This window comes from Coenobita brevimanus, chromosome 26 (genome assembly GCF_032717465.1).
Source record: "Coenobita brevimanus isolate Jiangsu-jjx chromosome 26, ASM3271746v2, whole genome shotgun sequence".
Classification (NCBI taxonomy): domain Eukaryota; kingdom Metazoa; phylum Arthropoda; class Malacostraca; order Decapoda; family Coenobitidae; genus Coenobita; species Coenobita brevimanus.
The window spans coordinates 11,742,375-11,755,237 of NC_136979.1; the positions used below are offsets into that span (position 1 = coordinate 11,742,375).

At 43.2% G+C, this 12,863-nt stretch overlaps 1 protein-coding gene across 1 annotated transcript in view; it reads left to right on the plus strand.

Annotated features, from left to right (window-relative positions):
* The window catches only part of LOC145394070 (glutamine amidotransferase-like class 1 domain-containing protein 1), a 326,615-nt gene that overhangs the window by 26,772 nt on the left and 286,980 nt on the right, over positions 1-12,863 (plus strand). Inside the window, exon 2 of the mRNA XM_080268038.1 lies at positions 9,774-9,850. Within this exon, the coding sequence (XP_080124164.1) occupies positions 9,774-9,850 (77 nt within the window). The remainder of the gene's footprint in view (positions 1-9,773; positions 9,851-12,863) is intronic.

Sequence of the window (12,863 nt, forward strand, 5' to 3'; positions counted from 1 at the left end):
TGTGTAATAAATGAAAACATACGACATGAATAGTAACAATGATGTATAATACTCTAGGCGGGGGGGGAGTGAGTTTTAAGCATATGGTGTACTACAGGGGGTGGGGGGTGGGGGGTGGGGAGAGGCCTGGAGGGATGGTATGGGGGTATAGAGGTGGGGGACAGACACCACAAGACAAAAAGGACAGGCAGAGAGGGAGTACATGGGTGTGGAGGGTGGGTAGGGGGGATATAACCCTTCCCAGGAAGACAGGGAGGGGGGGGAAAAGGGGGAAGAACCATGGTGGCATGATGGAGGATGGTGGGGGAGGGGGAGGGAGGGAGCAGGAGGCAGTCAGAGGCAAGGGATGGGGAGAGGGAACAAAGGTATTGGGGTATAGGAAGGCGGTGAGAGGGTGGTGGAGGAATCACCCCCCCCTCCACCATGAGTACGGGCCTGGATCCTTCCTCCTCCCTACTCAGGACTTAGTTTTTATTGGTTGGCATCGATGTACATCACAATCTGGGTGGAGCTTAGTGTCTGCAGTTTTTCCCAAAAGCCTCTCTATTGATCACATTCGGTATCTTGCGTATTCCTGAAAAAAGGATCAATCGATCCTGTTAGCACTGAAGGGGTTAATGCATCTGAAACGCAGTTCTTACATCTTTTCATCATCATCCGGACCTCGTTTTGAGTGGTAGCAATGTCCAGTCAGCCCAAGTTTGCACAATCCAATAGGCCATGTTTCCATTCACTCATCATTCAAGCTTCCGGAATCCTGGCTCTGTCAAATATGCCAAAAACATTCACCACATTCTGTAGCTTCACATAAACGTATCTGATAGAGTCAATCTGGACGCTGTCACATTAAAAAGGGTGCCAAAACTCTGATTGTGCACTTCTTCTCACAACATTCATCCAGCCAACTCGATCTCTTGTCAGTCCCCTATCCTTGCCGACTTCCAAACTTCTCTTCCTCACACACTCATTCACCATATCCTTCTACCTTCTCCTTGAGGACCTGGAGCGGTGGCGTCTTTGTTGTGGGTCTACCCCCCAGAGGCTGTCAAAGAGAAGAGGAGGACAGCATGGGGGCCAAACCACTGCAAACTCCCCCGGCCCCTCACGGGGCTCGAGTACCTGGGAGTGGCTTCGGTCACCCGGGCAAGTACCACATCTCCCAGCACAACACACACAACAACACCGTTTTTTCTACACCGAGAAATGACTCCCCAGGTGTCATTTCTCGACGACTTCTTCTAGCCAGGGACATTGAGAGCAATCCAGGACTCACCAACAAATACTTATGTCCAACATGCTCAAAACCTATCACGTTGAGCCGACAGACAAAGGGTTCAGTTCAGCGCAATTCCTGCAAGAACTGGACCCATTACACCTGCACAACACTTGCATCCAGAAAACATTACACAAATACCTGGACCTGCTCCTTATGCTCCTTCTCCCCACCCATCAACCCCCCTTCCAATCCTACTCCTACTTCCCTCACACCTCCACAGCCAAACCCACTGACCCTTCCCGCACCATCCAGTCACCCAACTCTTCCCATTCCAACCCATCCTAATCGACCTCAACCCTTACCTCCATCACAACCTCCTCCTACCCCTTCCCTTCCACCCACACCACCTCCCCCTCGTGCTGCAGCAGCCAACACACATCGCACACACAACATAAACATCCTTCAGTTAAACATAGATGGCATAAACACCAAAATACATGAACTCACACAATTCATCAAACAACAGAACATACACATTGCCATCTTACAAGAAACAAAACTACACAGAGCACAGAAAACACCGACATTTCATAACTTCACCACCATTCGACAAGACCGGGCCGACAGCGGTGGCATTGGACCCATCACCCTGGTACACAAATCCATCAACTTTGCAGATACCAGTGCACACACAAAGTCACTTCTCCCCCCACATGACACCACAACATAAATACAATCAATTAAAATACGCACTGGTAACAAATCACACATAACAATCGCTAACACATATATTCCCCCCCAGTCGTCCCCCACAGTACCATACAATTACTCTCCACAGATACACCACATCACTAACATACCCAACATCATCCTGGGTGGTGAATTCAACGCCAAGTCGTCAGCCTGGCATGTCAACAACCCTGACACAGACAGAGGGCTGGTACTACAATCCCAGACAGATCATCTCTTCATACAAAACAGTCTAGACCAACATACCCATATCCCACACCAAGCCCTCTTCCTCCCATCATCTCCAGACATCACCTTCTGCTTCCCAAACCACGCCCCCATTACATCATGGAGAGTGGTCAAAACCCTAGGTTCCGATCACCTCCCAATCATCATCACTACCAAAACCAGAATCACCCCAGCTGGCCACAAACACTCATACACTAGTTATAAGAGAGCCAACTGGGAGGCCTTTGTAACTGAAACAGAACAACATTTCGAAACACTGTACACCCATCACAAACATCAACACCGCTGTGAACACTTTCAGTACAATCATACAAAATGCAGACAAAAGACACATCCCTAGAGGCAACAGAAAGAAACACAACCCCAACTTCACACCAGAAATTCAAGGCCTCATCAGACAATGGGACACACTGTGACACTCCCCAACACCCCATACACAAGACACCATACAACATATACAAGAACTCAACACTCAGATAAACAATAAAATATCAGAACAGCAAACACTAAACTGGAAAAATTACCTCCAAACACTTGACCACAAAACAAACATCAGTGAACTCTACAAAACACTAAACAGCATCACACTTTCCAACAGCAACACCACACAATCACACGCTTCCATCACAAAAACAGACACCATACCCTCAAACAAACAACAAGCAAACACTCTCATCAATCACTTTTCACAAGTCAGCCATCTAAACCCCCATCCCGAAGACCGACGTATCATCCAACGTAAGAGACAGTTCCCCACAGACCCAGACTACACACCTTTCACTTACAACCAGACGAAGCACATCATTAACAACCTCAAGAACTCATCTGCCTGTGGACCAGACAACATAAGCAACATTTATGTTAAACACCTAGGACCACAAGGCATACAAGCACTCACTAACATATCAAACTACAGCTACTCACACAACATAATACCCAACATCTGGAAGCATGGCAAATATCATCACTATCCCTAAACCTAACAAAGACCCCATGTTACCCTCCTCACATCGTCCCATCACACTCCTCTGCACCCCCTCTAAGTCACTGAACGACTGGTACTACAACTAGTCACACCTCACATTCCCCTAGCCCAGTCACAAAATGGCTTTAGGCCACTACACTCCACAAACACCCTTCTTACAGACCTTACACAGAGAGTTTTTGATGGCATGAATTCAGCTAGGCCACCACACAGAACGCTCCTAGTCACACTAGACCTTAGCAAAGCTTTTGATGCCATCCCCCGCCACAACCTCACAAACAAAATACTCAACACAAACATGCACAATAACACAAAAAGATGGCTGGCAAACTACTTAGCAGGCAGATGTGCACACGTAACATTTGCCGGTCAGTCTTCTAACATCAGAAACTTCACAAACGGCGTCCCCCAAGGATCTGTTTTGTCCCCTACACTCTTTAACCTATACATGCACGACGTACCCACACCCCACACACCACAGATACACATAGCTTCCTATGCAGATGATATAACACTTACATGTACGCACCAAATTTCAAACACAGCTGCACACATCATTCAACCTTACCTCAACACACTACACAAATGGTTCACCACAAACAGGCTCAAAATAGCCCCAGCCAAATCTACAGTGACTCTTCTCACAAACTGGACAGCAGAACACAGTCACATCCCACACCTCACCATAAACAACACCCCCCTACCATACACACACACACACACCCAAAATCCTTGGTGTAACATACAATACATCAATGTCTTTTAAACAACACATCACAAACATTGAAAATAAAATAACACCAAGACTCAATGCCTTGAGGTCACTTGCCCATACAAAATTCGGACACAACAAAGAAACCACCACCACTGTATACAAACAATACATACGTTCAGTAATGAATTATGCAAGCCCTGCCAGTGCTTCTAACCTCACCAAAACACACTACAACACTTTACAGACCATACAGAACAAGGCCCTAAAAATAATCACAGGCTGCACAGCTACTACACCCACAGACCACCTACATCAAGAAACCAAAGTCCTCAAAGTCAAGGATCACCTAGACATGAGAGGCACCCAGTTTCTTGCTGCAGCCTCCACAAACCCACAACATCCACTACAGTACATGGCAGCACATCCACCCACACCAAGGAACATCAAAACAACACCCAGCACACGATACCATACACAAATACTGTCATCTCTCCCCCCTCACCCACCTCAGACCAGCTTCCAGAAGCATATCCACACTCAGATCACTCGCCGCTCCATTCAGTCACTTAAAGACAACACACAGCTGCATGCACGGCCTCCTGACATCCACCCTTCTGAATCCTATCTTCCTCGTGAGGACAGGGTCCACCTGGCCAGGCTGAGATGTGGGCACAATCCAGCCCTCTTAAGCTACCAGAAGAGGCTGGATGACTCCGTTGCTGATGCCTGTCCAGGATGCAACACAGCACCCCATACTATTAAGCACATTTTGGAAGACTGCATTGCACACAATCACCTACGCCAACAACACAACATACACTCTTTGAGAGCTCTGTGGGAAAGGCCGGTCTCGACCATGGCCTTCCTAAGGGACTCGGGGCTGTTTGGCCAGACTGCCTAGGGAACAACTACTACTACCTTCTCCTTGGCCTGCCTCACCTCCTCCCTCCATCACATTTGATCAGATATACCTTTTTCACCACTCTATTGTTATTCATTCTCTCCACATGACCATACCATCTCAGTACACTCTCTTTGATTGTAGTGTCCACAGACTTCCTTACTCCACATCTTTCATGAATCACATTACAGTCGTCCCTTAACATCCGCGTTTTTAACCTACATGGTTTTAAATATCCACGGGTGGATATAACATAATTTTTAAATATCCGCAGGTGGATACAGTACCAGGGCCGGACTCACTAAAGCATTTTATCTCATTGAACTCTGCTGACACTGTTCACTGCAAATGTAACATTATCCCAGGCATAGTTCATGGCTAGTTTAGTGGCCAGTGAAACAAATATAACACTCATCCTTTTTGCCACTTCATTTATTAATGCCATTAATTCATAGGAGAATAGTTAGGAAGGGTTGGCTTGGAGTATTTCTTTCTTCCAAGTACGCTCGATGAGCTGGTCTAAACCGGTTTGCTGCCCTTCCCCCCTCTCTCTCGTCCCCCTTGATGATCTGGTCTAAACCGGTTTGCTGTCCTCTCTCTCTCTTTCTCTCTCTCTCTCTCTCTCTGGTAAATAACACAAAGCAATATGCACCCAAATTGCACTGAAATCATATGAGAGTGACTGAAAGTGTTATTTTATATTATATTGTGAATTACTGTGATAAAATACAAGTGATTTAGTGATATTTTTGAAATAATCAGAGAAGTCATGATACTAAGTGCATTAGTTATCGAACATTTTTGCAGTTGCAAATTGCGCAGCTATGTTATGAAATGACTTATGACATTATATCAATAAGCTTTTTAAAAGTAAGTGGTAATAAAAGTCATTCATTAAGTTTGATGAAGTTGGTAATGATTTTCCTCACATAGTTACTGTTTCGCTAAAGTCTAACGTAAACACTGGAATATCCTAATAGAATCATTGGAGACTGGCAAGAAGTGTTTTATTTTTATTATTATCGCAATTACTGTGATGAGGTAACGTGGCTGTAACCCTATTTTGTATGGAAAAAATCTTTTGGTTTGGTGGAAATTTCCACCTCTCTGGGCTATTTCCTGCGTCTGACAGTCAAAACATACCTTGTATTCTCTCAAAATGTTCTCCATGCTTGGAGCGCCTACGGACATGCAGTTTGTTGCAAATGATAGTAGAAAGATTGATGTTTGTCTGACAAAAATTTTAGCTCTCAAGATTAACAATAAGTGGGATAAAACATGAGTTGAAAACACTCAATTTTTTTCCCGTTTCTCCAAAATGAGCACAGTCAGTACGTTGTCATCACAGCCACTGCAGCCAAACGGTTAAGGGGGGTCCAGGGGTGTTTTTAAGGGGGGCAGCAGATATCTGCGGATTTTTAACATACGCGGGTGCCTCTTACCTAACCCCCGTGAATGTTAAGGGAGCACTGTATTTTGTATTTTATCCACTCTCTGTACTCCACGTAAATTCCTCAGCAGTCCCATCTCTGCTGCTTTCACTCGACTTTTCATTTTCATGTCACACCACAGTCTCACGTCCATATGTTAAAGTTGGCACTACCACTTCTTCATGTAAGCCTCGTGCAACACTCAAGCCTTTCTTTCTTATCAAGGCCTTCAATGCACCAGCTACTTTTCTTTCTTGTGTCACTCTGCTTTCCACTTCTTTTGTATATTTTCCTCTCTCTTCTGTCACTGTACCCAAGTATTTGAACTCTCTCACCACTTACAGTTTCTCTCCATTCACTGTAACATCACACTGGGAGTCACCTTCTATCTCAGTAACTATCACTTTACTCTTTTCTGTGTATACTCTCAAGGCATGACACTCACAGACATCAGCAAATCTCTACACTAGTCTACCAAGTTCTTGTCTGGTATTTGCAAATAATACTGCATTATCAGCTTACAACAAATTTTAGAGATTCCATTCATCACCATTCATTACCAGTGCCATCCCTCTTTCCATTACTCATGTTTCTACCTCTCCCATTACCCCATCCATATATGTATTGAACAACGATGGGGACATCACACAACCTTGTCGCATACCCAGACCGATCTTGAACCATTCGCTTAGATGTCCATTTACCCTTACACATGCTTCGCTACCATCATAAAAACTCTTGACGGCACCTGGCAGCTTACCATTTACACCGTACGTGTGCAGAACTTGCCACAATCCATCTCTGTCTGCTTTGTCGTATGCTTTTTCCGGATCCATGAATGCCATTAACACCTTATAGTCCCTCTCACAAGCCTTCTCCATTATGTCTTACTGCAGATGTTTGGTCCACACATCCCCTACCACTCCTAAAGCCACCCTGTTCATCACTCACTAGGACTTCTGATATCTCTTACTTTCTTTATAGTAATTGTTCCATATACCTTCCCTGCCACACTCAATAAATTTATGCAAGCCAATTCGTGCATTCATTTCTCTCACCATTATTTTTGTACAGGGGTACAGTCACAGCCTTTCATTCTCTTGGCACAGTTTCACTTATCCATGCCTACTTACATATCTCCAACCAGCACTTCATTCTGCTCTCTCCACTACACTTAATCATCTCTACATACTCCTCATCAACCCCAGCGGCTTTCCCACTTTTCAACTGCATCACAGCATTCTTTGCCTGTGCAAGTGTCACATTTCCTGGCACTGCATTCCTTCTCTGCACACCCCCAAAACCAATCATGTTTACAAAGGCTCTGCTCTATATTCCCATTCATCAGGGTTTCAAAATATTCTTTCCATCTGGTCCTTACTTCATCCCCATGGATTAATAATCTACCACTTACATCATTCACTCTTTCACATTTCTTTTCACTGTCTCTTCTACATTTCCGCACCTCTTTCCATAATAACTTCCTTTTTTCAGGGTAATTTGCATTCATTTCTCTTCCTAGATCATCATTTACCTCCTTTTTCCTGCTTACTAGTCTCCTTACATGCTTCTTGCTCTCAGCATATTCACTTTGTATTTCAATTGAACCCCAGTTCTGTAACCACTTTAGTCACTTCTACCTCTTTTCCTCCACTGCTCTCTTAACCTCTTCATCCTGCCATGCCATACCTTTCTTCTTTGTTGTTACACTTGCCACACCACACACTGCTTTTGCATTCGTAACTAACCAATCCTTATATACATTCTACAGGCCGTCCAGATCCATTTTGTTTCAATTCACTGATTCTAACTCCTCTCCTACTTTGGTCCTGTATTCTTCTGCCATTTCTTTGATTCTCAGCTTTGCAACTTTCAGCGTTCCACCATGACTGCTCCCCTCTCTCCTGGTCCACCTCACTCCTCTCAGCTTGATCTTGCATACCACAATCATGTGATCTGACAGACCTCAACATCGTCCTCTCACGGCCCTCGTATCAGCCACCATTCCCAGCATCAACCTCCACGAGCACGTAATCGATGTGGTTCCTTTCAACACGATCTCCATTCCCTCTATACCATGTATATTTATGTGCATCTTTTGACCAGTCAAAATCTGCCACAGGAATTCCTTTAATTTTTAACAATACTCAGCTCAATCCTCAATATTTTTTTAACTTATGGTACTTGGAGTTTCATTTTCTCAGGATTTATCATTGAAAGATCATATTACAATTCTTGTAAAACCTGCTTGCAAAAGATTAGGTATTCTATGCCAACTCTGTGCCTTCTTTACCCCTGCACAGCTGGTGACTTTATGCACAAGTCTTTGCCTATATAGAGTGCAACTCTCACCTGTGGGGAGGCTCCTCACATACAGCTCTTCTCACCAAGGTTGAGTCAAAGGCTTTTCGTCTTATTAACTCTCCTCCAGTTATTGGCTTGCCTCTTCCTCTTTCTCTTTGCTGCACTGTTGCATCTTTATCTCTTCTATCATTACTTCAGTGGTCGCTACTCCTCTAAATTGTCTGCTTGCATCCCTCCACAGCACTACAGCAGATGCTAGCACCCATCTAGCAGCAAACTCTCATACCTTTTCTGTCCAGCTGTCTAATGCCAGCATTAACCATTACTCCCAGTCCTTCATGTTTACAACAGTTTGACTCTATAACTATACTCCTCTGTCTGTATTTCATACTGCTTATGACCTCCAGTCTTTTAATAATGAACCATGAATTTGGCTCTCTATTGTTTTGTTTTTTTGTTTTTTTTCTTGGAGAGAACAATTTTGTGGGCTTCTAGCCTTTCTTTTTTTTCTGCCTTGCATAAAAAAAAGCTGCTTGTCCCTGAATTTCACTATGTGAGCAATAAACCCCAGCCAACCTGTGAACTTAACTCTCATGTGCCACATTTGGGTGGAACATACAGGACCATTTGAGAGATATGGTTAGTACTCAGTGTAGTAATTAGTTTCCTGGGTTAAAGGAAGCCATTTGGCTTGTCACTCAGTTTAGAGTCACTTGATTGTATCTCTACATCAGTTGAGTGGATGATTGTTACCCCACTTTTATGCTTCTACAGGTAGTTCCTTTAATTTGACTTATTTTGTAAGTTGAATTGGACTTTCAATTTTTCATACTTCTCTTTCAAACTCACAGCTAGCTGGGATTTCTGTTCTGATTTTATAGGCTACTCCCTTCTGCTGATGGGGTAGTTAGTAGTTAGTGTATTTGGTGCCCAGTGCATTTTACAGTATCTTATTATGAAAAAATGAAGCACCATAGTTGTGCTGTTACTCTCCCAACTGGGTAAGTACAACCACACCACAAATTGTACCAGCTTGTACCCTACAAGTAGCTACTTTTGAGAGAGATTGTTTGTTCTGTATTATACATAACTTATCAAACACTGCTGAAATAGTTGAAGCATGTTACTTAACCTCTAAGAGGCAGTAAAAGTTTATCCCGGTAGGAGGGGATTTGTCTGTGTGTTTAATATTATTACTTAGCACTGTCTGTGTTTAGTTGTTAATATTTTGATGTATTTTCCAGGTGTGTCTGCTCCATCCTTTCTTCAGTGCTACAAGTTAACGCAGTCTGCATTTAACATAATAATAGCTACACCAGATGTGAGTTGTTACTAATTTTTTTTTTTTTTTTAATGATGTGTACCATATTTATTGGTGTTGTATCTCTAGCTAATCATACTGTATATTTTAGTGTAATGTTAAGAGACCAGTTGCCCAAAATAATCATCTCAGATTCCTAAAGGTACGTGGTACAAGTGCATTTGTTTTTATTATATATTTCCGTGCATTGTGTCAAAGTAGAAAATACACAACCCAAAAATACACAAAAAATTCCATATTCCACTTAAAAGTTTGTTATGACTGCACTGTTCAGCCACAGTTCATATCAGGCAAATGAAAGGTTGCTGGTATACAGCCTTCACTCACATAGTAGTAAGTAAATCCTGTTGATACAGCTCTGGGCCCTTCAATTTCTGTCGTCATCATCATCATCTTCATTATCATCTGTAATATTTGGTAGGTGGGTGCACTCATCATCCACTCACTGGATGTATTGCTGCTTTTAGGTGACAGCCCTTTTCTCTCTTCCTTCCATTTTTCCATCCTTCCTCTTCTTTCTTTCCTTCATTCTTTCCTCTTCCTTCTGTCTCTGGGTGACTCTACACAGAGTGACAACCCAAATGGTTTCCTGTACACCAGGAAACCATTTGCTACGCTGGGTGGTAACCATATACTCTAACCAGATTATGGCGCCTGGTGGTTTAGTGGGTAATTAAGGTGCTCCAATCAGATTCAGCCTTTGAAGGTTTATATCAAAGGGGTGGTTGGAGTGTATTGCTCACATAATGCCACTCAGGGACGAGTGAGACTGGTCACTCTCATCTTAAATGTAAAGACCAACTTGCCCAGCCCCAGACTCCCATACTCCACATGGGACAACACAGGATTAAATGGTGAATGAATGAATACTTGGTTTCCTCCTGTATACCCACATTTTGATTTGGAAGGGAATTTTTAATCCCTCCACTACGGGGAGTCTTTCCTAACCTGAATGAGACAATTTAGCAATCTATAGAAAAAAAATACTGAATGGATTATTGAAGATCGTTTCCAACCCTTCTACTTGAGTCCCCTCCCATATGGTGAAAATTTTGAAAATTTCAAGCAATGAAGAGAAGGCAGCCCTGTCAAGAACCACCATTACCTTTGTGAAATGGTAGTATATAGTAGACCCTCATCCCCCCCCCCCCGATTGCACAGACATGTTTGATGCAGAATTATCGACCTGTACCACAACCCATTTGTTTGACAATAACTGACCAGAGTGTTGGAGATGGGTGACCACTTTTAAGAAAGCATCAGTGCCCGGACTTCCAACACCAACCATCTCTAAGCAGTTTATGCAGATATCAACCATTTAGTGGCAGAGCAGAAAGTGCGCCTAGTTAAGAATATCAACGAGTCATTGCAGAAGCTCATCATTGCTTTCGTGATCCCACCTCCAGCTCTGCCATCTCTGACCTTCTGTCCAGACACATCCACACCACCTGACTTGGCAAAACAAGCCTCTGATGAATCCGGAGGGAGTGACTTTGAGAGCTTGAGGCCTAGCCTCAACCCTCAAGGGGCTAGAGGTACTGTTTACTCCCTCCAGCCCCTCAGCCTCGGATACTCCCCTCTCAAGACAGCTGTCACTTCATCATGCACATTATGAAGACGAGGTAAAATTCCACATAGTGGCCACTTATTTCAATTATGTTTTTGTTCATTCGCTTTCTTGTACCTAATGATGATTTGTGTGTTTTTATGCATGTGTTTGGTGGGGGTACATATTTCAAGAAGGCAAAAATAGGGACTATGGGAAAATTTTAGCATTTGAGGAGTCTCGTGGACAAGGGGTGAATGCGCCACCCCCATCAAAAATGAGTTATGGATGTTTTCCGATAGATGGAAGCACTGAAAATCTCGTGGTGAAGAGCGTTTTCCGATTCCGACCCATGTGGGTTCAGAATTCTAGGTTCAATCTCCCTTGTTTTGCACACGTGGAGGGGAGTAGGAGGAGGGCGGGGAGGGTCTGCGATGTCAGAGCGGTAGGGGCGTGCCCAGCCAATAGGCGAGCGGCTCCCTCTGTCAGAGTTAAAGGGCCGCCTCTCAGCTTATCAGACGCGCGCTGGCACCCCCACTAGTCATCCCGCCAAGCACGTGAGTGAAGCCTGGCTTTGTTTACACTCCGATGACGTCCTCAACTACTAACCATTAGGCCCCCCCCCCTCTTCATCTTGGTGTGCGGTTGGAGTTGTAAATAGTTGGTGAGGATTATAACTTCATTGTGTCAGTCATTAACAATATAATGGTTATCATACACACAATAAAACAACCTGTTGCCGGTAAGGAGATGAAAATATTTAATTAATAATTATAGGAAAAATATTAATTATAGGAATTTTTGGCTGAAAATTTCACAGTATCTTAGTTTCATTTACATCTAATACAGGAATGAATTTCAAGTTGATTGAACAATAATTACTATATGCTGAAAAAACACCATCGCGTGTTTTACTGTGTGTGTGTGTGTGTGTGTGTGTGTGTGTGTGTGTGTTTTTCATTTTTTCCTGCAGTATAAATTTGCCTCTTCCAGAGAATTCTAATGATATATAATAACATGCTATTCTATAATATTCTATGTCTGCCACCTATTCCTGAACTTTAAATGCTCATAACTAAAAAAAAAAAAAAAAATGTTGCATTCGCCCCTTGTCCACGAGACGCCTCATTTCCTCCCTCACGTTAGCCAAATAACAATGGTTCTTATGGAAAAATTTGCACAGCAATTTTTTACATGGATGCAGTAACCATGCAAAATGAGGGTCTACTGTACACCTTTCTGATCATGAGCAAGTACTTACTCACCTTGCATAATTGAACAAGTATGTACTGTGCAGGAGGGAGCTGATGATATTTTAAATTATCAGCATTTCTTGTGATGTTCTAGGGTAAATAATCTATTGTCACCTGAATATGCAGATGTTAACAGTACTACCTAGGAATGTCATGCAATTGATATAATGGCATCCTTAAGAAGTCAAGTTTATTAGTGGGGTAGAATAATTTA